Below are 22,237 nucleotides of genomic sequence, written 5' to 3' on the forward strand. Positions count from 1 at the left end.
AAATGTAATTAAACAATATCCCGTTAGTCATATTGTAATATACAAATCCAAAGGTTTCTTCCGTCTTGGTTCAAATATAGGTTTTTATTTCTTTCTCCAACTTATTTTTGCATGTAATGCCTTTGAGATAAACAACAGTATGAGGAATATATGTTACCTGAAGATGTCAAATAGGATTTTTTATTGGAGTTGCCTATTTTTTAGGTTTAAGTGGTTTGTCAATAAAGAAAGAGGAAAATAAAAGAAGATGAACAGAAAAGAAGGCAAGAACCAGAAAGGCCTGAAGCCAACCAAGTGATTAAAGTAGGATGGATGATTTAAGGACTCTTTATACATTCAGTGATAATGCTTATATAGGCACAATATTTGAAATTAAATTACAACATGGAAAAGGAATTGAATTCCTTCTCAAATAAGCAAAGTACTAACAAACAAAAACAGTTACTTGCGAAGAAAGTCGAAGGATGATCGCTATCGCGTGCTAGATGAGGTGGTAGTCGAACGTGTTCAAAAAGTCAAAAGTATGACATTGCACAATAGTGTCTGTCGTAGTGCTACAGTGACTGCTAGGGTAACCGTCTTCGCCTTTTATTCAAAAAAAAAAAAACCGCATGGCATGTCGTTAACTTTGCTTATTTGACGCGTATGAGATTCCTTTCACCTTTATTTACTTTATCTATACGCAACGTTGTTTTATGTCACATAAAGATCGTCAGCAACTACGACAATCTTTTAGAGACTCCTCATGATGATTTGTCTTGGGTGGTGACCCAGAGCTTATCATGTGGGGTACGTCATAAGGTAAATTTGTGGTATTTTACTTTTTTTATAAATAATAGTTGAAAAATTGTACATTGATTTAATTATATATATATTTTTATTTAAATTAATTCTTTAATAATTTATTGACCATTCATAACATTTTGTTGGTAGTTTATTCTCATTACTAATTTCATATGAATATCCCTTGTAACGGAGAATTTAACATATTGACTTTATTGGACATATGATTCTCATGCATATCTGAATTCGAGTATTTTGTAGTTTTTTATTCATATCCCAGTTCCACTCTAAATGCAATTGCACAATATCCCGCTAGTCATATTGTAATATCCAAATCCAATTATTGTAATGGTTTCTTCCATCTTAGTTTAAATCCAAGTCCAATTAAGTAATATATATATATATATATATATATATATATATATATATATATATATATATATATATATATATATATATGAGTTCAAACCCCACATATGGATAATTTAAAATTAAAAATTGTCACTAACAGCTTTAGCTGCAGGTTATAACACAACAACTATATGTGTTGTTTTTTACAATGATTTATGGTGATGTTAACAATAGATTTTTTTATTTTTAGTCATTTGTAACATTATGTGAATTTAAATCTCCTTTGCATCTAGCATTATTTCTTGTAACCTGTGCAGCCCTAAGGAGTGTAACGTAACTATCGGACTCGGTGCCAATGAAAGTGTGGTTGCCAATTTGATTCCTATGAACACTATTCTTTTAGATTTCAAATAATTTGATGTGCAATACTCTAGTTGACGGGCATATCGCTCTCCATCCACGTCCTAAAACAACTCTAAACTTCCTGGATGGGAAGAAAAGGAGGAGGAGGAGAGGGGCTTTAGCTTATTGAGGTTAGAGTTGTGTCCAGGACCATCATCTTCTCTTTTTTATTTGTTGTGATGAGAGAGAGATAGAGTTGAGGAGATTTCAATTTGGAGTAGAGAAATGACAAAAAAGAGAGTAATGTAAAAGAAAATGAAAGTTTCGCTCAGAATCTTGACAAAAGTGAACCTGCTTCAGTGAGCAGGCCTATTTCAATGAGCTCTTACACGCATATATAGAGAGAGTATTGGGCCTTTATAACTGGCACTGACACTGTTGCATTTTACATATGTCTAGCTAAGCAGTTAAAGGAAAATTTTCATTGTAAGGGTTGAGCTATAGTTTCAAAACTTTAGCAAGAACCAAAATATAATTTTAAAATTTTTATATAGGTTAAACTAAAATTTAAAAGCTGCTATATAATTTTTTAAAATCTGAAGGAAGGAAGGCCATGGCCCCTGCCCTTGCCTCCACCCTTCGTGGGAACCTTATTGTAACAATATTGTAATCGATTAATAAAAATTTGCAACTTATCTCATCATAAGTGACCAGGTCCTCTCAATTATCATGAGATGGTGGGTAGGCTCTTGGTCGTTTTCTATGTTTATTCACTTCTTCTTTTGGATTCACAAGCAAGCAGCGCAAATAGGGGAAAAATACCAAACTTAGATTTTTTCCTACATTTAACAAATAATTTAAAATAAAAAACCCATTTGGAACTGAGTTTACATATCATTTTGAGAGAAAAGTAGCCATAGGCCCACAACTTAAATAAAACCTATTAAATAAAAACTTTATGAGAAGAAGACCCTTCTTCCTTTCCCTTGCTTGGCACCTACGTCAACAAGCTGTATCAGGATCTGCATAAGGTATGATATGCTTGTCAAATAAAGTGTCATGAACATACTTTTTATAATTTTAAAAAATAACAACTGTGAACATTGAATAGTTGATGCTGTTTATATGCACCGGCTAGGTATATCACACATATTAAAGTGAATTTTTATTAACTTAAACGGCAACCAATATTAAATTCAACGATTCGATCGGATGAGGGAAGATAATATTGAAAAGAAATTGCATTTTTTTCTGTCTTTAATTGGGCTTTTATTCGACAGCTTTTATCAAAGACGCAGATTCCTGAAGAAATTTAAAGAAATAGCCGTATCATGCTAATTACGAGGAAATGGTAGGGCTGTAAATGAAAGTTCTCCTCCAAAACTGATCCGTCTCCCCTCCCCAGGGAATGGAAACGAAAATCGAAAGTGGCGCGCAGAAGCGCACTTCTCCTCCTTAATCTTTCCGCACCGTCCCGTTCGAGTTTTGCACGTAATACTCTCTCTCTCTCTCCCCCCCTCTCTCTGTAACACGCATAATCTGGGGAGGGGTTGTTGGTTGATCAGTTTTTGGGCTTTTAATGGCAGAAGTGCTTCCCGCCATTTTGTTTACTAGGGTTTTTGCTTCGCATGGTTGAATGGATGGATGTGCGTTGGACAACTTAGGTTGTACTTTTTCTTTTGGTAGTTCGAGGTTCTGTAACGAATTAATCACTGCGTGCTTTTAGAATTGTTGTCTGTTCTTGTCAAATTACGGCTTTTGTTCTCACTTAGGGTCCCTTTTCCTTGGTGAATCTATTGGAATTTGCGCTGCTTAGCCTTTTGAAGGTTGTTGGTAGAAACGAAATGGATTTTTATCCATATGGTTTTTTGAATTTGAAGGAGATTGCGATAATGAAATAGTTCTAAGACTCTGGTTTTTCTTCCTAGTTTTAGTGGTGGCTTTCTTTGCTTTACCTTTTTTTTTTAATATGTTGATATTGATTTTTAGGGTCTGTATGTCTCAAAATGCTTGTGCTGTCATCTTAGTTAATCTTTTTTACTTTAGCAAACTTTGCCGGGTTTTTACTGGGATATTATTATTATTATTATTATTATTATTATTATTATTATTATTATTATTATTATTATTATTATTATTATTATTATTATTGTTTGCTTTGATTGCATGCCTTCGTCTTTAGCGTTATGATGTTTCCTCACAAACATCTCAAGCTTTCAAATGATCTCGGGGTTCAGTTCACTCGTGGGAATTTGGATCCGTCGTTCAGTGACGCTGTCATCGTTCTCCTTCTGACTCCTGGCCCCTAATCCTTATCATAGTTCGGGTTCTATCTTGTTTCTTCCACAAGAATTTGTCTGTATGCGTTCAATTTCAAAGCTGAAGTTTGATCACAGGAATGATGGTTTTGCTTTTTAGATGCATGGGATGATGGTCAAATCAATTGGGGCCGACATAGTATGTTCTCTATGCTTGTGTTTGCTAAGTGAAGACATTTGAACATATTGTAGTTTGAGCAGAATCTTATGATGGAGTGCAACAGGGACGAGGCTTTGAGGGCTATAGGGATTGCAGAAAAGAAGATGGAGGTTAAAGATTATTTGGGGGCACAAAAAATTACCTTAAAGGCAAAGCAACTCTGTCCTGATTTGGAGAATATTGCACAGATATTAGCTGTCTGCAATGTTCACTGTCTTGGTGAAAACAAAGTTCAGGGCTCTGAATTGGACTGGTATAGGATCTTGCAAGTCGAGCCAACAGCCGATGAGGCCACTATTAAGAAACAGTATCGGAAGCTTGCTCTTCTTCTTCATCCTGATAAGAATAAACTTTCTGGTGCAGAGTATGCCTTTAAGCTGATTGGGGAAGCAGTGGGAATTCTTTCTGATCAGGCAAAAAGAGGGTTATATGACATGAAGAGAAGACATGCAATGATCGGAACCATGCTTTCGGACATTCAGAATCCTCCTTCCCCTGATTTTAGTTCTTCTGCAAGGAAATCTCCTGGATTTGCTTCTGGCTCTACTGATCACATGGTTATCAGTCCACCACAAGCAGGTCTGAGTTGCCAGCAGCAGCAGAACGAGCGGAGAACTGCCAATGAGTGGCAGCCACAGGCACAATCAACAGGTGCAACCTTTTGGTCAATGTGTCCATTTTGCTCAATAAAATACCAGTATTCCAATATTGTTATGAACAAACGGATTAGATGCGGGAATTGTATGAATGTCTACATTGCCGTTGGTATAAATGTGCGAGAAACTAGGCTTGGAACTGAAACAATAGCAGCACAATCATTGTATCCCCAGTCACAAGATAACATCCGTAATGGGTATGGCCCTAGTGCTAATAATGCTCCCCCACAGGCTTTTGCAGCTGACGTTAGTTGCACGGATTCTCAGGTGAATGCTACTTGTGTGTCAAGGCCATCAGAAAACAGTGGTGATCAGGTGAATGCTACTTGTGCGTTAAGGACATCAGAAAACAGTGGTGAAGTTGAGGGTTCTAAATGCGGAGATACATCTGAAGCTGAAAAGGTTGATGAGTTAAAAAAGAAAGCTACCATGGAGCAGCAACATTTGAGTAACAACTCAAGGAAGAGAAGGAGAATACTTGAATCTGAATCCAGTGACAGCAAGAGTGCTGACAGCAAGGAATCTATTGAAAGTGACATGGAGGAACAGTTTCCTGATGAACAAAATGCTTGGGCAAGCTCTGACCACCCACGAAGATTTTTAAGAATTAGGCGACATGTTAATTACAATGAAGATAGAACTGATGAGGGTGATGACTCTGTGAGTGTCCCTTGTTCCAGCAGGTCAAACATAAATAAAACTTCAGGAAGTGATCTGATGAATGAAATGGATTCAACTCAACATACAGGGAATACATATGGGGCACCTGAACTTAGCCCTCCCCTGAATCCGCAGAGCAGCAAGCAGAAATTGGACCACTCTAGGCAAGAGAACAAGTTGGAAACAGGAAGGGTAGGAATAGATGATGCAGGACAAGATAGTATTAATAGAGTTCAACACACCCAGCACGAGAGTCCTGATGACAGTGATGAAGATTGTAATACCCCATTGCAACCAGAATATTTAGAGCTACCAGACTCAGAATTCCATGACTTTGATTCTGATAAGACAGGAGCTTGTTTTTCAGTTGATCAGGTGTGGGCTGTGTATGACAACTTGCATGGGCTGCCTCGATATTATGCAGTGATCAGAAAAGTTCTTTCTACAGATTTCAAACTGCTCATCACATGGCTAGAGGCATTTCCTGGTTGTACAGAAGAAGAAAGTTGGCTGGATGCTGAGCTACCTGTGGCTTGTGGAGGATATACTCTTGGTGAAACTGAAGCTACCGAAGATCGTCTAATGTTTTCTCATCTGGTCAAATTTGAAAGAGGCCATGGGAAAATAAAGTACAAAATTTATCCTAAAAAAGGTGAGATCTGGGCCCTCTACAAGGACTGGGATATCAATTGGTTCTCTAGTCCAGAAGGCCATTTTCATTTTGATTATGACATAGTAGAACTGCTGATGGATTATTCAAAGGATACAGGTGGAGATGCTGTGCCGCTGGTCAAAGTGAAAGGATTTCAGAGCTTGTACATCAGAATGACAAAAGAGGGACGTCAAGCTACATTTCATGTCCGAGGAAGACAATCCTATCGCTTTTCTCATCAGGTCCCAGCATACAGTATGAAGGGAAATGAGAAAGAGGGCGTCCCAGCAGGCTCATTTGAGCTCGATATTGCTGCATTTCTATGTAATTTTAAAGATTCTGTTTCCATGGGAACTTCAAGAGAAGTTGAGGTTCAATTAACAGATTCACAGCGTCAAGGAGCTAGCTCTTCAAAACCCATAATTAGCAGTGTGTACAAGGAACCTGTTTCTGGTCTGCAGAAGTCGAAAGCATCTGGATTTCAGGAAATACTGAAGGATGAACTTGATGAGAATATGAAGGAAGATGAGGATGTTAAATGCAATGAATCAGGTTTGCAGCGAATGAGCAACATCATGGATAAGAAGCCTGAACAAGTATATGGCAATAAGCTGTGCGAAGATGAGACAATGAGAATGAGTGAAAATTATGTATTTGGAAGCCCTGAATGCTCTTCAAGAGTTTCTATACGAGATTCTGTGAGTGTGAGCGCTAGTAAACATTTGTCAGTATCTGGGGTGAACGATAATGGTATTAGTGTATGCAGGCAGAATGATATAATTATGTCTGGTCCCAGTGATCATCTCAAGAAGCTTCCGGCTCCAGAATTCTATGACTTTATGAATGATAGAACTATTAATAAGTTCCGAAAAAACCAAATTTGGGCAGTATTTGACAATATTGATGACATGCCTAGGTTTTATGCTTGGATAAAAAGAATAGATCATTCGGCGAACAAAGTCCATATTATATGGCTGGTAATTTGTCATGAGGATATGTTGTCTGAGGAGGTTATGTGGCTTGCTAGGAAACTACCTGTTTCTTGTGGTGTGTTTAAAGCTGAAGATTGTGATTGTGTCAGCCCAGAATTGTTTTCTCACCATGTAAGAAATGAACCAAGCCGGACAGAGGGTAAATTTGGGATCTACCCACGACAAGGTGAGGTATGGGTGATATACAACAGATGGAGTTCTGCGTGGACAAAATCTGATCACATGAGCCACAAGTGCTCAATCGTGGAAGTTATCTCCACTTACAGTGCTGAAGAGGGGGTGAGGGTTCGACATTTGACAAGGATCAAGGGACACCACTATATTTTCAAGAAGTCCAAGAAACCAGAAAGTAATATACCAAGAGCATGCCTGTTGCAGTTCTCTCATCAGGTTCCTGCTTTTAAGTTACAAGACGAAGCTGGTGGAAGGTTGAAAGGCTGTTGGGAATTGGATCCTGCATCTCTCCCAAAAGGTCTTTTCACTTGTTTTTTGAATGCAACTTGAGAAAAACCCACCGTGAATAACCTGTCAATGTTTTTTTTTTTTTGGGGAAGCCTTCTTGTCTAATGTGGTACATTGGATTATCTAAAAGCAGGTCAAGTAGATAGCCAAGATGATCAGCTGCTTGTCACCTGTTTCATCCTTTGGACCATGTAGGATCCTATTATACTTCTAGCAGTAGGCTTTTTTTGGTTGACCCTCTACTTGCTTTCCAAAACTGTCTCATCCATGTTTTGTTTGGGGTGTTTCCTGAGTGGAGGAGGTTTATAACACTTAATTGTTAGACTTGGTTGATCTAGTCAAATGATGGAGAAAATCATTCATTTTTCCAATTGGTAATGGCGTTCCTTTTTTATTAATCCATTTCAATTTTCAGGATGATCTTTTCTGTTCTCCTGTTTTATCCTGTTGATTGTTCATAGCACAATTGTGACATTTCATACAGATGTGGACTTGCGAGTGCGTTGATTTGTGGAGGAAAAGTTAGTTTTGATCTTGTACCACCACCTTGCTGAAAGTCCTTCACTTTTCTTTTACTTATTTGCCATCTATGTAATGGATAGAGCACTTTGTTGCTTCCTTTCCGTACAAAAAAAATTGTAAGAATCTTTAGAATCCCTGTGTATGGGAAGCTCCTTGATAATTGAATTTGACTTCCATTTCCATGTACAAGATGGAACATTCAAGCTGAAAGCACAAGGTCAATGTCTGATTTCTCTTTTTTTCCAAGACCAACCAAGCTTGAGATATATTTTGTGCCTGATGTCTCTTTTGTCTTTATGGTATCATATGAAAGGGAGAGAGATTCTATAAGTGGAAGTTTTTTATTTCTTGTATGGTTGCCAAGCTACTCATGAGAGATTAGGGTTGAGGGATTACCCTATATGCCAATGTCACTGGAATGATTGTTGATCTGAATCAAGGGCAGAGGTGTTACCAATTTATAATGCCAGAGTTGGGCTGAGGTAGGAGTTGCTTGAGAGAGACAAGGTGATACCCTGATACAAGATACTTGATACGGATTTTTTTTCATAGATTATGAAGCGATTATTCGATCTTTAGCCATGAGTCGATGAGAATGAGCCCCCCTAATGTCATCAATGACTCAGGGTGGTGGGTTTGTACAGCAGCTGCTCTTGTGATAGTATTTAGCAGGAAACAAGTATGAAAAAGAAAAGAAAAAATGTATGAAAACAAGGTCTGAAAAATAATGTATTAACACATATTTATTGATGCCTCTACTTCTTGTTATGTTGTGAATTATTCACACAGGAGGAAGGGGGAAGCGCTAGTAAGTTTCCTCCTATTTGGCTTTCAAAATATGGATATTCTATGGAAATTTTTGGTGCCAAAATCTGCATTCTTGGTCCAAAGCAAGTTAGGAGAAAATTCTAAAAAATTGACCTGCATGTTGCCTGGTTATCATGATGGCATAATTGAAAACTTGGGATTAGATTAGGAGGTCTTTAGCAGCCTCACATGCTTGTTTCCTTTTCTTTTTTTTTTTTCTCTCCCTGTTGCTTTTCTGATAAGATCTTTCCTTAAGATGCATTCGGAAAAGACCTTCATTGGATCAGCCGATGCATCTGGACGTTCCTGCTCCCTCTCTTTCCCTTTGTTTGCTTATGTGGAATTTCCAAAGTTAATGGGGAGAACACATTTCTAGGTTCCTGCTTTGCTTCACTTAACAGAAAACAGACTTTCGAACTTCCATTTGTGATTGTTCTACTCCTATTGTTGCTTGCTTTCCCTGTTTCTAGTGTGTGTGTTTTTTTTTTTTTTTAAATCATGTATCGTCATGCTGGTCGGTGCATGGTACTGAATGGTATGATTTCATCCTGGAATCAACTCTCCAGGACTTCTTGGCCTTGAGATCTGGTATCGGAAGTTAGTTGAGGCAGTCGATTCGCATAACCTTACTAGGCATCTTTTTTCTATAAATCAGTGTGGTGCAACTTCTGTCATCCATGTTGGTTGTGAAATAACTTCAGATATCAAATCCTAAACAATAAAGTAGAAACAGCATCATATGAAAATCCGTCGACTGATTGAGCGTAAATGATCAGGCCCAAACACTGAGCAATGTGTTTTAGTGATATAATAGTGTCAGACTCGGCTTGGAGCTAGCATTTACCAGATCAGGTCTAATCGATTTCAGACTCGAACTCAGATGTTGGATCTGAGTTCTTAAATTTGAATCTGATAGACATGACCTTGTATTTAGCGTGTATGGATTACTTTTTTTTGGGGCCTTGAGCTTTGACTTGGATTCGGTTAAGAATTACATGCTCAACATGAATCCGCAGAATCGAGTTACTATGAGGATCTTAATTTCTTTAAGGGAACAAAGTTTTTTTGTGATGACAATTCAATAATAATACTCTTCCACAAAGCGGGCATTTGGTCTAGTGGTATGATTCTCGCTTTGGGTGCGAGAGGTCCCGAGTTCGATTCTCGGAATGCCCCCATGCCCTTTTTGTTTCGTTTATTTATTGCATTTTTTCTTAATTCTAAACTATACTAAACACTGGAACTTCTGAATTTAACGGCATCCATTGCCCCTTCCATTTTTGTTTCTCTCCTCCTTTTCTTAGTCACTTTTTAAATTTTTAGAGTTACTGTCCTTGAGCTTTTTTCCCGATAGTTTGATGATTTTATAAAAAAAAAATATCCTAATTTTACTGCATGCGCAGCCTCTTATAGAGTCAAATGCCCCAAAGAGATGGAAGGTGAAAATGATTTTAAAACTGGGGCTGCAGTTAGCTAAACTGTAGAAAACATTTACGACAGAAAAATCAAAATAACGTGGTGTGAACAATACCAACAACGAGGATTCATGTGCCCCAGAAGTAAAAAATATAAAAAAGGAAACTTTTTGTTTTCATGTTCTTGTTTAAAATTTTAAAATAATTATATTTTTTATTTTCTCAAACAAGATCCCACCTTTCATGAAATCCTGAAGTAAAAGACTGTCATAGCCTCTTAAATGGAAAACCAAGACTGCCAAGTTTTTAATCTTTTGCTTTTGAAATCAAATCATTAGCTAAGTTAGTCGGAATTATACATAAAAGTCAGGCTGTTTGTTATGGATTCTACATAATAAGTGATAGCTATTAAATACCTTAAACTAAAAACGGATAACAAATTGAAATATTGGAGTAAAAGTCTTTTAACCTTGTAAATGAAAAAACAAGACTGCGAATTTTTTAGCTCCTTGCTTTCAAGATCAATTGTTGGCTAAGGTAATCAAAACTATACATAAAAGCCTGAGCAAGTTGTTTGTTATGGCTTCTACATAATAAATGAAGGTTATTACTAGTTTCAACTTTCAACTAACGATTAAAGCTCATAACAAACAACTTACTTGGATAAAATTGATAAAAAATATTTACTATAACATTTTATACGTTACTTTCAAGATTAATTGTTGGCTAAGGTAATCAAAACTATACATAAAAATAGTAACGGAAGCTCATAACAAACAACCTGCTTCGATACAATTGATAAAAAAAATTATTACTATTAACTTTATGGGGGCATTCCGAGAATTGAACTCGGGACCTCTCGCACCCTAAGCGAGAATCATACCACTAGACCAAATGCCCTGTTTGACAAGAGGCTACCCATAAACATATTCAATCAATTATCAAAATAAAAGGGTTTTCCCTCCGCCATCTTCGCTTCAAAACCCTCTCTTCCATTCTTTTTCTCTTTCTTTATCACCACTTCTCCCACGATGGGCTCCATATTTGCCGCGTTCTCTCCCCACTCATCGTCCAGACTCTGATCTTGAATCCCTTCGTCACCCTCTTTCTTTAGGACGTTTTTGTTTTACTTCTTTACTTTCCATTTCTTCTTATTTCTGATGAAAACAAGAAAGGAAACATTGGCATCCCATCAACTGAATTGCAGATGGGTCGAGCTAAGTCCAGACGCAATAACCGGAAGCAGTCAAGTTCTACCCAGATTGTTGAGCCCGAATCTCCACCGGCCGGTACTGTTTCACTCTGCCCCTCTCCTTTCCGGTTATAGTCATCCTTTCACTTCCTTTAGTTTTGGAGATTATTGGTGATGTGAAGATGAGTTCCTCCGTAGTTGGGTAGGCAAAATTATCGTGCCAATTGTTGTGTCGAACTGAAAGAAACGACGCCAATTGGGATCAATCGTGCACATTGTGCAGATCAATGAGTTGGGCCATAATGTGTAGAGATGGCTCGATGCACTCTGGTGGCTTATATCACTTGAAAAAACAATGGTAACTTTAGAAAAATAAAACTTCTTTTGACTAGAATGTTGCATCTTCGTATGAACACTAGACATTACTATTTGTGCTGGAAAGAAGACAAAATTCAAGCATTCATTGACTGTCAAACATTGGCCACATAATCTGGACTAGATGCTGTTGTGGTTGCAAAGTTTCACCTTGACAGTTGCTTTTACTTAACCAAAAGGAAGAAAGAGAAAGCTGAGGGAGCGTCCTCTCAGTTTTCCTTGCTGCGACAACTTCCTCTCTATGTTGTTAAAAACTTTAAGCAGAGCCTAGGTGATGATCAGAGCGTAGAGTCTAGGTACTAGAGTTTTAAGTGGTACCCCCCAAAAAAAAAGAAGAATATTGAATCTAATACAACATAACATTAGATGTTTATATGTAGTCAGTAGTCACATATGTAAATATATACACAGTTGTTAAAGTAAAACACACACCCAGCCACGTTAAATCTTATAAAGTATAAATATAAATAAGTAAATAAACAAGTAAAATACACACATGATGTTTTAAAAATATTAGATGCAACCTAGGCAGTTGGATGAGCTTAGTGACTAAGCAGGAGTAGATGCATCACACGGGCCCCTCCAGACAAGGGAAACCAAGAAAATGCAATACTAATCATTAAAATTAGTAATAAAACTGCAGCGTTTCTTAATGAAAAAATTATTAACTGTCAACTTACAACAATAAAACAATCAAAATGCACAATAAAAAAAACACATGCTAAACATTTCATAACATGATAATAGGCATGGTTCAATGTTTGAAAGATTGAAATTAATGAAGTTGAACAAAAATAAAGTTTGCAGGTTATATAGCACAAAGAAAAGAAAACTTACAATTAAATATCAAAGTTACAGAGCATGCAAAATCTTACCATTTCCCAAAAGTTATTAATTTAATTAAAAAAAAAAGGAAATATAAATTCTCCATATAATCCCAATTTGCATAAACACTGTATGCCATACTGCCTTCTATTATAATTCTAATAAACAAGAAAACTTATTAAGACAATACATATATATACAAAGCAGAGTTGAAAACCTAAAGAAATATACAAGTATTCAAACTTCAAAGCATGATACTATATGGGTTGTAACTGTAACTATGACTAAGTGCAAATGCACACAAACACATGCATGCACATACAGACATATACTTTTAAGGTAAAATCGCCTGAGACACAAAAAGGTGAAAAAAGTGGCAAAAAAACAACAGATGAAAAAAGTTCTCAAAAGAAGAAAAAAGAAGAATGAAAAGGAAAAGAAGAACAAAAATTTAGGTTGTCCAAAGAAAAAAAAAAGGCCTGGGCTATTAGTATCGTAGGCAAGCCTAGGCATCCTAAGCGAGTATGACTTTTTAAACATTGCCACAGCTAGCCTAGGTGATGACCGAAGCCTTTGATAACATAGCATCTGATAGTAATTAATCAGTTTAACAGTACTGTGCTGAATGCACAATTTGTTCAAGCTGACTGATAACTTTTATTCAATGCCTAATGCTGTTAAATATTATGCTAGAGATTTATCAGATAGGAACATCGAGGATGTGGTTACGTGTATATTTTCAAACTGAAATGTTTTGTCTGTTTCGTAAAACAGGTGAAAATCTTGAAAACGGGAAAATAAAAAAGACTGTTCGAGCTCTGGAAAATCAATCCCCTACTGAAATTTTGTCTGGGAGTAATAACTTGGGTGATACCCAATTGGTGGATGATGCAATTGGTATCGATGAGGAAACTCAATTAGTAGATAATCAATATACATCTGGATTTGCTGATGTGGAGCACGACACAGAATTGGGAACTCAGTTGGTTGATGAATCTGAGAAAGAAGACTGTTCAGATAGGGATTCCAATGGGACAGAAATAATTGGCAGATTAAGTGATGATGGTGGGTTGTCTGGCTTAAAAATTTAGCATGCCAAGATGAATTTTTAACTAACACTAAGGGTCATATTGCAGAAGGTGTACACGGAATAGTTTCAGCTGATCCTAATGAGAAAGTTGCAGCTGCTTCTAGGTGCTTGAGCAAACATGCAGATAAATGCTTGTCCATTGACTCAGACACTTCAACTGGTGATGAGAATAATTTGGGTATTTCACTTATTTTTTCTTTCTTTTCATCATTACTCCTGCCCCATCTTAGTCATGTACTTGCATGGATGATTATGTGGTTATGTTTGTTGAATATGCCTACAAACATGACGTTATTTACATAGTTTGTGTTGATTTTACTTCATTGTTTTGAGATTTAAGAAAAGGTGCATTTTTAGCTTCTGGTTCAATTTGATGGAGCCAAGAATGGACTAAAATTTTGAGATTTTCCAAACAAATTTTCATATTGAGTAACTTGCCTTATTTGAAACACTTGAAAGTCATATTATGTCACATGCATCCCAATACGGGTGTGTCAAGTGTGTGTGTATCCCTCCACCTACTGTTTTTGCGTCTTCCCAGTGGTTACAAATCCAAATCACCGAAATGTGATGTGTAGATTGGACTTTGTGACATTACTAGGACAGTTGATTTTGATGTTTATAAAATTTAATCCACACAATGAATGTTGTTTGTGTTCTTAAACATACTGTCTTTGGACACTCTGATCACATCCATGCAGTTAGATTTGTGTAATACCCTCTAAGATCCATTAGAAAGGTCCAGATGACCAAATCTATGATACAGCACACACACAAATATATGTTGTGACGTGTAGAAAAGACGACAACTTTAGCTAGTCTATCTGGGTTCATTTCATACTGAAATGAGAGAATTCAATGAAGAGAGAATAGCTGCAGTTATCATATATATATATATATGTCTGTGTATGTGTTTATGCAAAACTTTACACATATTGAGGTACAGTATGAAGAACATAGAAAATCATGTATGAGATACAGTGTGAAGAACATAGAGACTCATGTATGGACAGGCATAGACGCAAAAATAAAACCTGAGTGAACACAAGTGTAGCTGCTGTCTCTATGCGACATAGCTTCCATCTCCTTGCCAGAGCCAGGAAATTTTAGATATCTTGAAGAAATTGTCAAAATGAAAGCCTCTTGTTTTTCCCTTTTCATAAAAAACGTTTTCAAGTAAGCATAGACGCACAAATAAAACCTGAGTGAACACAAGTGTAGCTCGTGTCTCTATGTGACATAGCTTCTTTCTCCTTGCCAGAGCCAGGAAATTTTAGATATCTTGAAGAAATTGTCAAAATGAAAGCCTCTTGTTTTTCCCTTTTCATGAAAATGTTTTCAAGTAATTGTCTTAATATTTCATAACTATTTTGGATTTTGATGAACGCTTTTGTAAGACAATTATCAGAAAACTCAAATTTTTGTAAATTTTAATTATTTTTTACATTTAAAAATATTTTGAGTTCCTCTAGATTTTCTTAAGAAGAAAAAGCTTCATGTTTAATAGCTAAGTAAAACCTCATCAACGAAGCCTGAAAATAATATTTTTGACAATATTTTAGACGGTTGGATGCTTAGTTACACATTTGTGTGTACGTGTATGCGTGTTTGTAATTTTGTATACACGTGTAGATGTACTCCTCACATACATGCATATATAGATCCATCCATCCTTGGCCGTTCGGCTATTTTATCAGTGGATTTTGCTGTCCGGCCAGATCCTAGAAATCCAACCATTGATGTAGATAGGTTATGAAAACCACTGTTTAAATAAAAAGACACTGGAATATAATGTGTGTTTTGGATATATGAGATCATCAAACTAAAATTGTTGATTTTGACGATTCTATAGAATCTAATCTATATGTAGTATTCAAGTAATTTTTTTTCTGGTACTTTTTTGTTTTGGACAGTCTGACAACTTCCTTGCAGTTAGATTTGTGGAAAACTGTTCACCAGTGTTTTAAAGGGCATGTCGTAACGCATATCGGTCAAGCTGACCTATACGCTGTATCATAATGTATCGTAAATGTAGCATAGTGTATCGCAAAATTAAATTTTCAATTCAAAAAATACAAAAAGTAAAAAATAGAGAAAAAAATCAGGAAAAATGTGTTCCATATAAAAAAAAACATCTCACATAAAGAATGTTCATGATTCATCATTCATAAGCCATAATACATCAACAACACATTCAGAAAGGAGAAATCATAGATTCAAGATAACATAATAAGCATCAATCACAAGTTTAAAATGTTTTAGATTATATCACAAGTCCATAACATATAATTGGTTACTGCCAAGTACCAAATATCATGATTATCATCAATCAATGTTAATCATCATCATCTTCATATTCATCCTTATTTTCTTTGTTCATTGTTTTGCATTTTAATTTTCAATGCCTTCAAATGGAATGTCTTCACCAACATATGATTGATTTTTTTTTTTAGAAAACTAGTAAAACCTCCCCTCCCACAGCTCTTAGAGATGTTTAGAAAGTGAAAGGGAGAAGCTATTTCAAAAGGAAGCACAAAAAACAAGGTTTTTTCCCATTTTGTCACCATATCGTAAGATATTGGGCCGTATTGGCTTTATCGTACGATACGGCCCCCGTATCGCACAATATGGGGGATACGCTAGGTGTATCATGTATCATAGGCGTATCATACGATACGGATAACACTGTTGTTAAGTTGTTAACATTGGCTAAAAGGTCTGGATATATATATATATATATATATATATATATATATATATGTATATATATTGCATGACCAAATCTATGGATCCTATTCACACACACACAGACAAAAGGTTGAGAGTGGGGGGTGGGGGGAAGAGAGATTAATTAGACCGTGACACATACAAAAGACAACAAGCTTAACCACTTTCTTTTCATTTAATACTAAAAGGAGGCTATTTGTCGGAAGAGAATAGTTGGAGTAATGTTTGTGTAAGAATGATATTCTGTTGCGTTAAAGTATAGACAACATCTTGCTTTGGACAAACATATGCACATCCAGACCAGAGTGGGCTCAAGTACAGCAGCCTGTTTTCTGCTCCCATGTGACATGCCACAGCAGCCTGTGTTCTGCATCCATGTGACATGCCACAGTAGCCTGTTTTCTGTATCCATGTGACATACCTTCTCATCCTTTTGGCATAGCCATTTTTTTAGACTGAGTCACACATTTGTGTATGTATATATTGTTTGTACGCACACATCTATATGTATGCATGCATATATAGGGCGTCGATCCTGCCATCATGGCCAACCAGCTACTTCACCCATTTTTGAGTTGTTTTCACAAATCCAACCATAGAAATTGATGGAGAATGTCTAAACTATATGCTTAAAAATTACACTTGCAAATTGGATTTTATAAGGACTCGACAGTTTTATTTGACGGTATGATGCATATTGTAATTTTCCAATTTCATGGTTAAGCCTTTCTTTTTTGTTCATCTCTTCTAATACAATACATCTGTTAAGTTGTGCATTAATGGTTTAGTGATTTCTTTATCTGCTTCAGGTATTGCTAATAAAGCCATTTAAGTAAATAACATTTTCTCATCCTTTGAACTCAGGGTCTACACAAGCAAATTCTCCTTCCATTTACACTTCATCATTGTACACAATTCCAAATCAAACAGAAGCTGACTTGCTTTCTGATATGCATTCTACTGAGGTTGAACTGAAGGAGAAACAGGTTATTGTCCTTTTTCATGAACTCATAAAATATGAACTTATGAAGCATAACAAGGATGCTCTAATGCCGATTGAAATTTCTGTAAGTTTTGAAGTGGTAAATGTTTGTTTATATGTAACATGCAGGTACGGAATGAAAATGCATGTAAAGATGAAATTTGTGATTCTAAAGCAAGAATTTTTTTTGATGAGGATGAGAGAAATAAATTGTTATTTGACAATACCCTTGAAAAAATTGAAGATGTGCACTCGTCCAAGCTGGGTAGAGGTGAGCGAGTTCCAGAGTTGAGCTACATTTGTTCACAGGAACCTGGTGAATTTTCACAAGCCAATGCATTAGGAATTGTTGAGAAATTATTGGACACTGTTGATGGTCAACTATATGTGGAAACTGTTCCCAAAAGGAGTATTGGATTGAAAATGGCCTCTATGTCAGGAGCAAAAGGGCCTCAGAGCTTGGCTAGAAGGCAAGACCTGAAAAATCCAATGGAAAGCATAGGTACTTATGATTGGATTGATAGCCGTGAGGATGAAGGAGGAGGTGATTTCTTTACCAGACGAAGGGAATCTTTCTTTGGTAATGGCCATGGGAGAAAATCTTTCACAGAACCATGCATATCAAAAAAATTAACCTCTGGAAAAGCTGAAAATTTAGCTAAAAAATTTCTGGAGAACCAGAAAGGACTGCCTGAAGACCATAAGAGCAGCATGAACATTAGTCTCTCAGATTCAAGAATAAGCTTGTCTCGTTCCACAAACCTTGACATTGGGCAGGTCAAAAATGCCAAGGTTATACGAAGTCTTTTTGGCAATTTAAAGAAGCAAGAACATACAGAAAGGTTAGAGAAGCTAGTGGAGCCTCCAGATCACAGTGGTCTAATAGTTGGTATTCATGATGTTGGTGTTGATACACAAATGGCGGCTGAAGCAATGCAAGAATTAGGTTGTCGTTCACCTTTTAATAGTGTTTGTGAAGATATTCCTGTTATAAGTCAGTCAGCAGAAAAAGAGTCTAAGCGGTTTCCAGACTCAAGTTACCTCTTTAAAACGTCAGAACCCTTGTTTACTTCTGTTAATACTGAGGAATTATCCAAACAGATGAAGTGTGGCACTAGGGTGGGTGGAAAAAAATACCATGCCACTGAAAAATGCCCAAAGAATTCAAAGGATAGCATTGTGGAGAAGAGATCAATAACAAAAAGATCTGCGAAGCAAAGATGTAATACAATGAATTCTGCCAGGAGGAGAAAAAATGTGAGTGTGAAGCTCTCTAAATGTCTAAAAGGAGAGGAAGATTCTGATGAAACTTGGCTCTATGGTTCATCAGGATCTGTTATCGATCTCAATAGGTCAATTGAACCAGTTGCACATCGTACCAGGAACTCTATAGGAAAGCAGTCTGACAAGTCTGAAAATGTATTCAGAAATTGTGAAGATGGAAAAAGTGATCAGTTGGATGCAAGAATAACTAGACGTACTAGGAGTTCCTTGGCTGTTGCATCAAAGAGACAAAGACCGGTTTCTTCTTCAATTCCACTGTCAAGGCACATGCTAAATGATGCAGCTACTACTACCATGAATAAAATGCAACAAGCCAATGAAGAAAAGAAGCAGCTTTCTTCACAAAAGAAAAAAGCAAGTGCTTGCAATATCACAAGTTCCACATACCCCAAACAGGTAGCTGCTGAACAAATGACATCTGGTATCAGACATAATGTTAAGGTGAGAAGGCAGTCATCTAGTACAAATGCCTCAAGTCCGCCAAATATAGGCCAAATAACAATCCACCTGAACGGTGCAGGGAATCTGGATGGTGGTGCTAGTGCACCATGTTTTCCCTGTAATGGAGAGGTTTCAATTAAGAAAAGACGTCCATCTAGATGTCCCAGCGCACATGCTTCTATGATCAAGAAGCCCAAGGACGATTTTGTTCACCAGAAGGGTAGCAAATTTGATACTGCATCCACAGGTGGTTATGCTCCAGCTAATGTTCTGAATGAAAAATCACCATCTGCTTTACAGGCATTAACCACATCTAATACTTCTCACTGTAGCATGAATGGTGCAGAAATAATGAAGAAGGATAAAGATCAATTCAGTTCTGTTCCTACTACACCATTAAAAGATGTTGATGCAGCATCACCTATCTATACAGTGAATGGTGATGTTACACATTGTTATAAGACAAGATCCTCAATGTGCTCCCTTAGTAGGGAGTTGATCAGATTGGATGCCATTAAACCGGAATTGTCACCTATTCTGAAAGATTCTCCTCGTAAGAAGAGAGATATTGCTAGTATCCGTGTTCTTTTTAGCCATCATTTGGGCGCAGATGTCATCAAGCAACAGAAAAAGGTTCCCTTTTTTTCCCTTACTGTACTTGTTGGAATCAGTCTTCTTCCCTTCTATTTTATTTTGATATAGGCCACAGTTCTGTCATATTATCTCCTTTTCTTCTTTTTGTAGATCTTGTCTCGATTAGGAATTTATACTGCATCATCATCTTCGGATGCTACACACTTTGTTACGGATAAGTTTGTGCGTACTAGAAACATGTTAGAATCAATGGCTCTCGGTAAACCTGTAGTCACACCCTCATGGCTTGAGAGTTGTGGACAAGCCTGTTGCTTTATTGATGAGAAAAAGTACATATTGCGTGATGCAAAGAAGGAACGAGAGATTGGTTTCAACATGGCTTCCTCATTGGTTCATGCCGGCCAAAAACCTCTGCTTCAGGTAAGAATAGGTGCAGATTCACTCGCTTAGATTAAATTGAATGGACTTTATTTGGAGAAAAGCATACGAATCTGTACTTATCTGTAAGTTAACGAGTTTGGGTTGCATAATATATCTTGCAGGATCATAGAGTATTGGTCACCCAGAATGTAAAACCGAGTAAGGAACTGATAATAACTTTGGTCAAGGCAGCTCATGGTCTGGTAAACTTTTATGCTTCTACTCTTGTGATTATCTTGATTGATGACCTTGATTATGAATAGTACAGTATAACAATTAAGTTACATCATGACTGATTTAGATTAGAGTTCATGTGTAAGTCAGTTTCTCAACTCAGATGTCTTTTATTACGGAAGAATGGTTTAGCACGTGATTAGTTTGGTGCATTGCTAGTTTTTAAGTGTTCAATTCATTAAATGATTTTCTCTGTTGCAAGTTATGAGGTTTTGGGATACTTTGCCTTTCTACACTATGTTCTCCTTATAGTTTGTTCCTTAAATGATTAGTGCCATTCTCTTTAAATAAAATTTTGGACTTAGTTCAATGTGTTTTTATGCTGTTCTTTTTTTATTGCAAATGTTTTAGTTTTGTTATCACAAGCGGATGCTCTTGTACATGCTACCTCATCCTTATAGCAGCTTGATATTTCGTTTGTTATGTCAGGCTCTTGAAATATGGTTACCATGACATGGTTCAAAGGGTTTATCATTAAAGAGCATCTTAACTATGAACCTGTCATATTATATCTTTCTATGGCTTCACCAAGCATGTAGCAGTAATACAAATTTTCCAGCCAGAACCATGACTAGAAGTAAAGGGTTTCATTGTTGAATTTTATAAAATTTTGGTTTATGATGTCCCTAAGGTTCAAGATACATCATTTGGAATTCCCAATCGCTGCTGATTGTTGTTATTGTTCTTTCTGTTGCTTCTACTAGCCATATTTGGAGGCACCTACCATGTTGTTTGGGTTTATTGTCATTTGAGACCACTTGACTCACTAACTGATCATGATTTGGTAACTATTAGAAGAGTACCCTTTTCTTTTTTGGGAATATCTTTTAGAGCTCAAACTTGTAACCAGAGGACTAATGGTGACTAGTAGTTTCATATTTTCAGACTATCCTGCCTTTTCAAGTTTCAACTGGAAATGCAGCTTAACTAAACTAATAAAATAACCTCAGGTGATTGAGAGAGTTGGGAGGTCTCCCATAGAGGATCTTTTAATTATTTCCTGCGAAGAAGATCGTTCAATCTGCATACCACTTCTTGAAAAAGGTGTTAGAAAGCTTCTCAGCTGATCTTGTTTCAGGAACTACTTAAGTGATTTCGGTTACCAGGGAATGTGTTTTGCTGAACTATCTTGACATGCAGGAGCAAGGGCTTACAGTTCTGAGCTTATATTAAATGGAATCGTCATCCAAAAGCTGGAGTTTGACAGGTGAATGCTGCTGCCCTTGTGTAAATAGTAGACATCAGAGAATCAGTTTATCCTTGGATGTTCGTTTTTTCTTATATTCCTCATTTATCTGGTTCTTCAGACATCTGCTGTTTATGGATAACAAGAAAACCCGTTCCTCAAGAACGTTTAAAAGTTGAAGGCTGTGGGAACAAAGCTGCTTGTTTGCATGTGTTGCGTCCAATAGCAAATGCAACATATGGTGTAAATCTGTCTATCATAATGGCTTCTCTGGCAGTCCATGGTTTTCATTTAAGAGGCATCAAGTTTATAGCTATAGGTGTTCGATTCTGTATAGTGGTTGCACTTGTATATTGAAATTCTTTTCCATGTAACGTGTTTGGTTGCATGTATAAAATAGGCCTTGTATTTTTTTCGCTTCTCCTCTGTAATTTTTACACGGCAAAATTAATGACATAGCAAAGCCTGGTGATGCGAATGACAGGAACATTGCATTAACTTAACTGGATACCTTCTCCATGCAGAACCATGGTCAATTTTTTGTGTGATCTTGGGTTTTGTAGAATTTCCAACGTCTTGCTTCGAAAGTATAAAAAATGTGATGAAAATATTCATGCGTTCTTTGGAAATATGCAGTAACAGGCTAATCTACAGAACCAGATCAAAGAAAATAGAGGTTTGTGGCTCTGCATTTCTTAAGTTGCTGGTCCATACTCAGATTGTGAGACAGGTTAGTTACTGGATTGAGGCTCAGTTCATACAGACTT

At 36.7% G+C, this 22,237-nt stretch overlaps 2 protein-coding genes and 2 non-coding genes across 10 annotated transcripts; 3 read left to right on the forward strand and 1 right to left on the reverse strand.

Moving 5' to 3' along the window:
* The first annotated feature begins 2,834 nt into the window (after positions 1–2,834).
* LOC116254360 (uncharacterized) lies at positions 2,835–8,074 on the forward strand. 6 transcript variants are annotated; one of them, XM_031629735.2, is made up of 3 exons: positions 2,835–2,967; positions 3,895–7,386; positions 7,861–8,074. In XM_031629735.2, the coding sequence occupies exons 2-3, from the start codon at positions 4,002–4,004 to the stop codon at positions 7,881–7,883; spliced, it is 3,408 nt and encodes a 1,135-aa protein (XP_031485595.1). In that variant the 5' UTR covers positions 2,835–2,967; positions 3,895–4,001; the 3' UTR covers positions 7,884–8,074. The 6 variants fall into 6 exon arrangements, with proteins under 6 accessions (XP_031485595.1, XP_031485598.1, XP_031485596.1 ...); XM_031629738.2 differs by having other exon boundaries at positions 3,895–5,922; positions 6,040–8,074; XM_031629736.2 differs by having other exon boundaries at positions 3,895–3,933; positions 4,019–8,074.
* Positions 8,075–9,809: 1,735 nt separating this feature from the next.
* Positions 9,810–9,881, forward strand: TRNAP-UGG (transfer RNA proline (anticodon UGG)). The gene has a single exon. It is a non-coding gene; the product is annotated as a tRNA-Pro (tRNA).
* Positions 9,882–10,948: 1,067 nt separating this feature from the next.
* Positions 10,949–11,020, reverse strand: TRNAP-AGG (transfer RNA proline (anticodon AGG)). The gene has a single exon. It is a non-coding gene; the product is annotated as a tRNA-Pro (tRNA).
* A 96-nt stretch (positions 11,021–11,116) lies between these two features.
* LOC116254670 (uncharacterized) lies at positions 11,117–21,973 on the forward strand. 2 transcript variants are annotated; one of them, XM_031630205.2, is made up of 10 exons: positions 11,117–11,409; positions 13,287–13,577; positions 13,649–13,762; positions 17,194–17,315; positions 17,441–19,669; positions 19,781–20,050; positions 20,173–20,253; positions 21,235–21,328; positions 21,425–21,491; positions 21,592–21,973. In XM_031630205.2, exons 1-10 carry the CDS (start codon positions 11,328–11,330, stop codon positions 21,647–21,649), a joined length of 3,408 nt encoding a protein of 1,135 aa, XP_031486065.1. In that variant the 5' UTR covers positions 11,117–11,327; the 3' UTR covers positions 21,650–21,973. The 2 variants fall into 2 exon arrangements, with proteins under 2 accessions (XP_031486065.1, XP_031486064.1); XM_031630204.2 differs by having other exon boundaries at positions 11,118–11,409; positions 13,649–13,780.
* The last annotated feature ends 264 nt before the right edge of the window (positions 21,974–22,237 follow it).

Source organism: Nymphaea colorata, chromosome 5 (assembly GCF_008831285.2).
Source record: "Nymphaea colorata isolate Beijing-Zhang1983 chromosome 5, ASM883128v2, whole genome shotgun sequence".
Lineage (NCBI taxonomy): Eukaryota > Viridiplantae > Streptophyta > Magnoliopsida > Nymphaeales > Nymphaeaceae > Nymphaea > Nymphaea colorata.

What these genes read in the sequence shown, in the direction of transcription:
- LOC116254360 (XM_031629733.2), top strand. Translation starts at nt 4,002, where the DNA reads ATGATGGAGTGCAACAGGGACGAGGCTTTGAGGGCTATAGGGATTGCA.
- LOC116254670 (XM_031630204.2), top strand. Translation starts at nt 11,328, where the DNA reads ATGGGTCGAGCTAAGTCCAGACGCAATAACCGGAAGCAGTCAAGTTCT. An exon ending in TTGAACTGAAGGAGAAACAG is followed by an intron (nt 17,316 to 17,440) that starts GTTATTGTCCTT and finishes TGTAACATGCAG; the next exon opens with GTACGGAATGAAAATGCATG. An exon ending in TCAAGGCAGCTCATGGTCTG is followed by an intron (nt 20,254 to 21,234) that starts GTAAACTTTTAT and finishes AAATAACCTCAG; the next exon opens with GTGATTGAGAGAGTTGGGAG.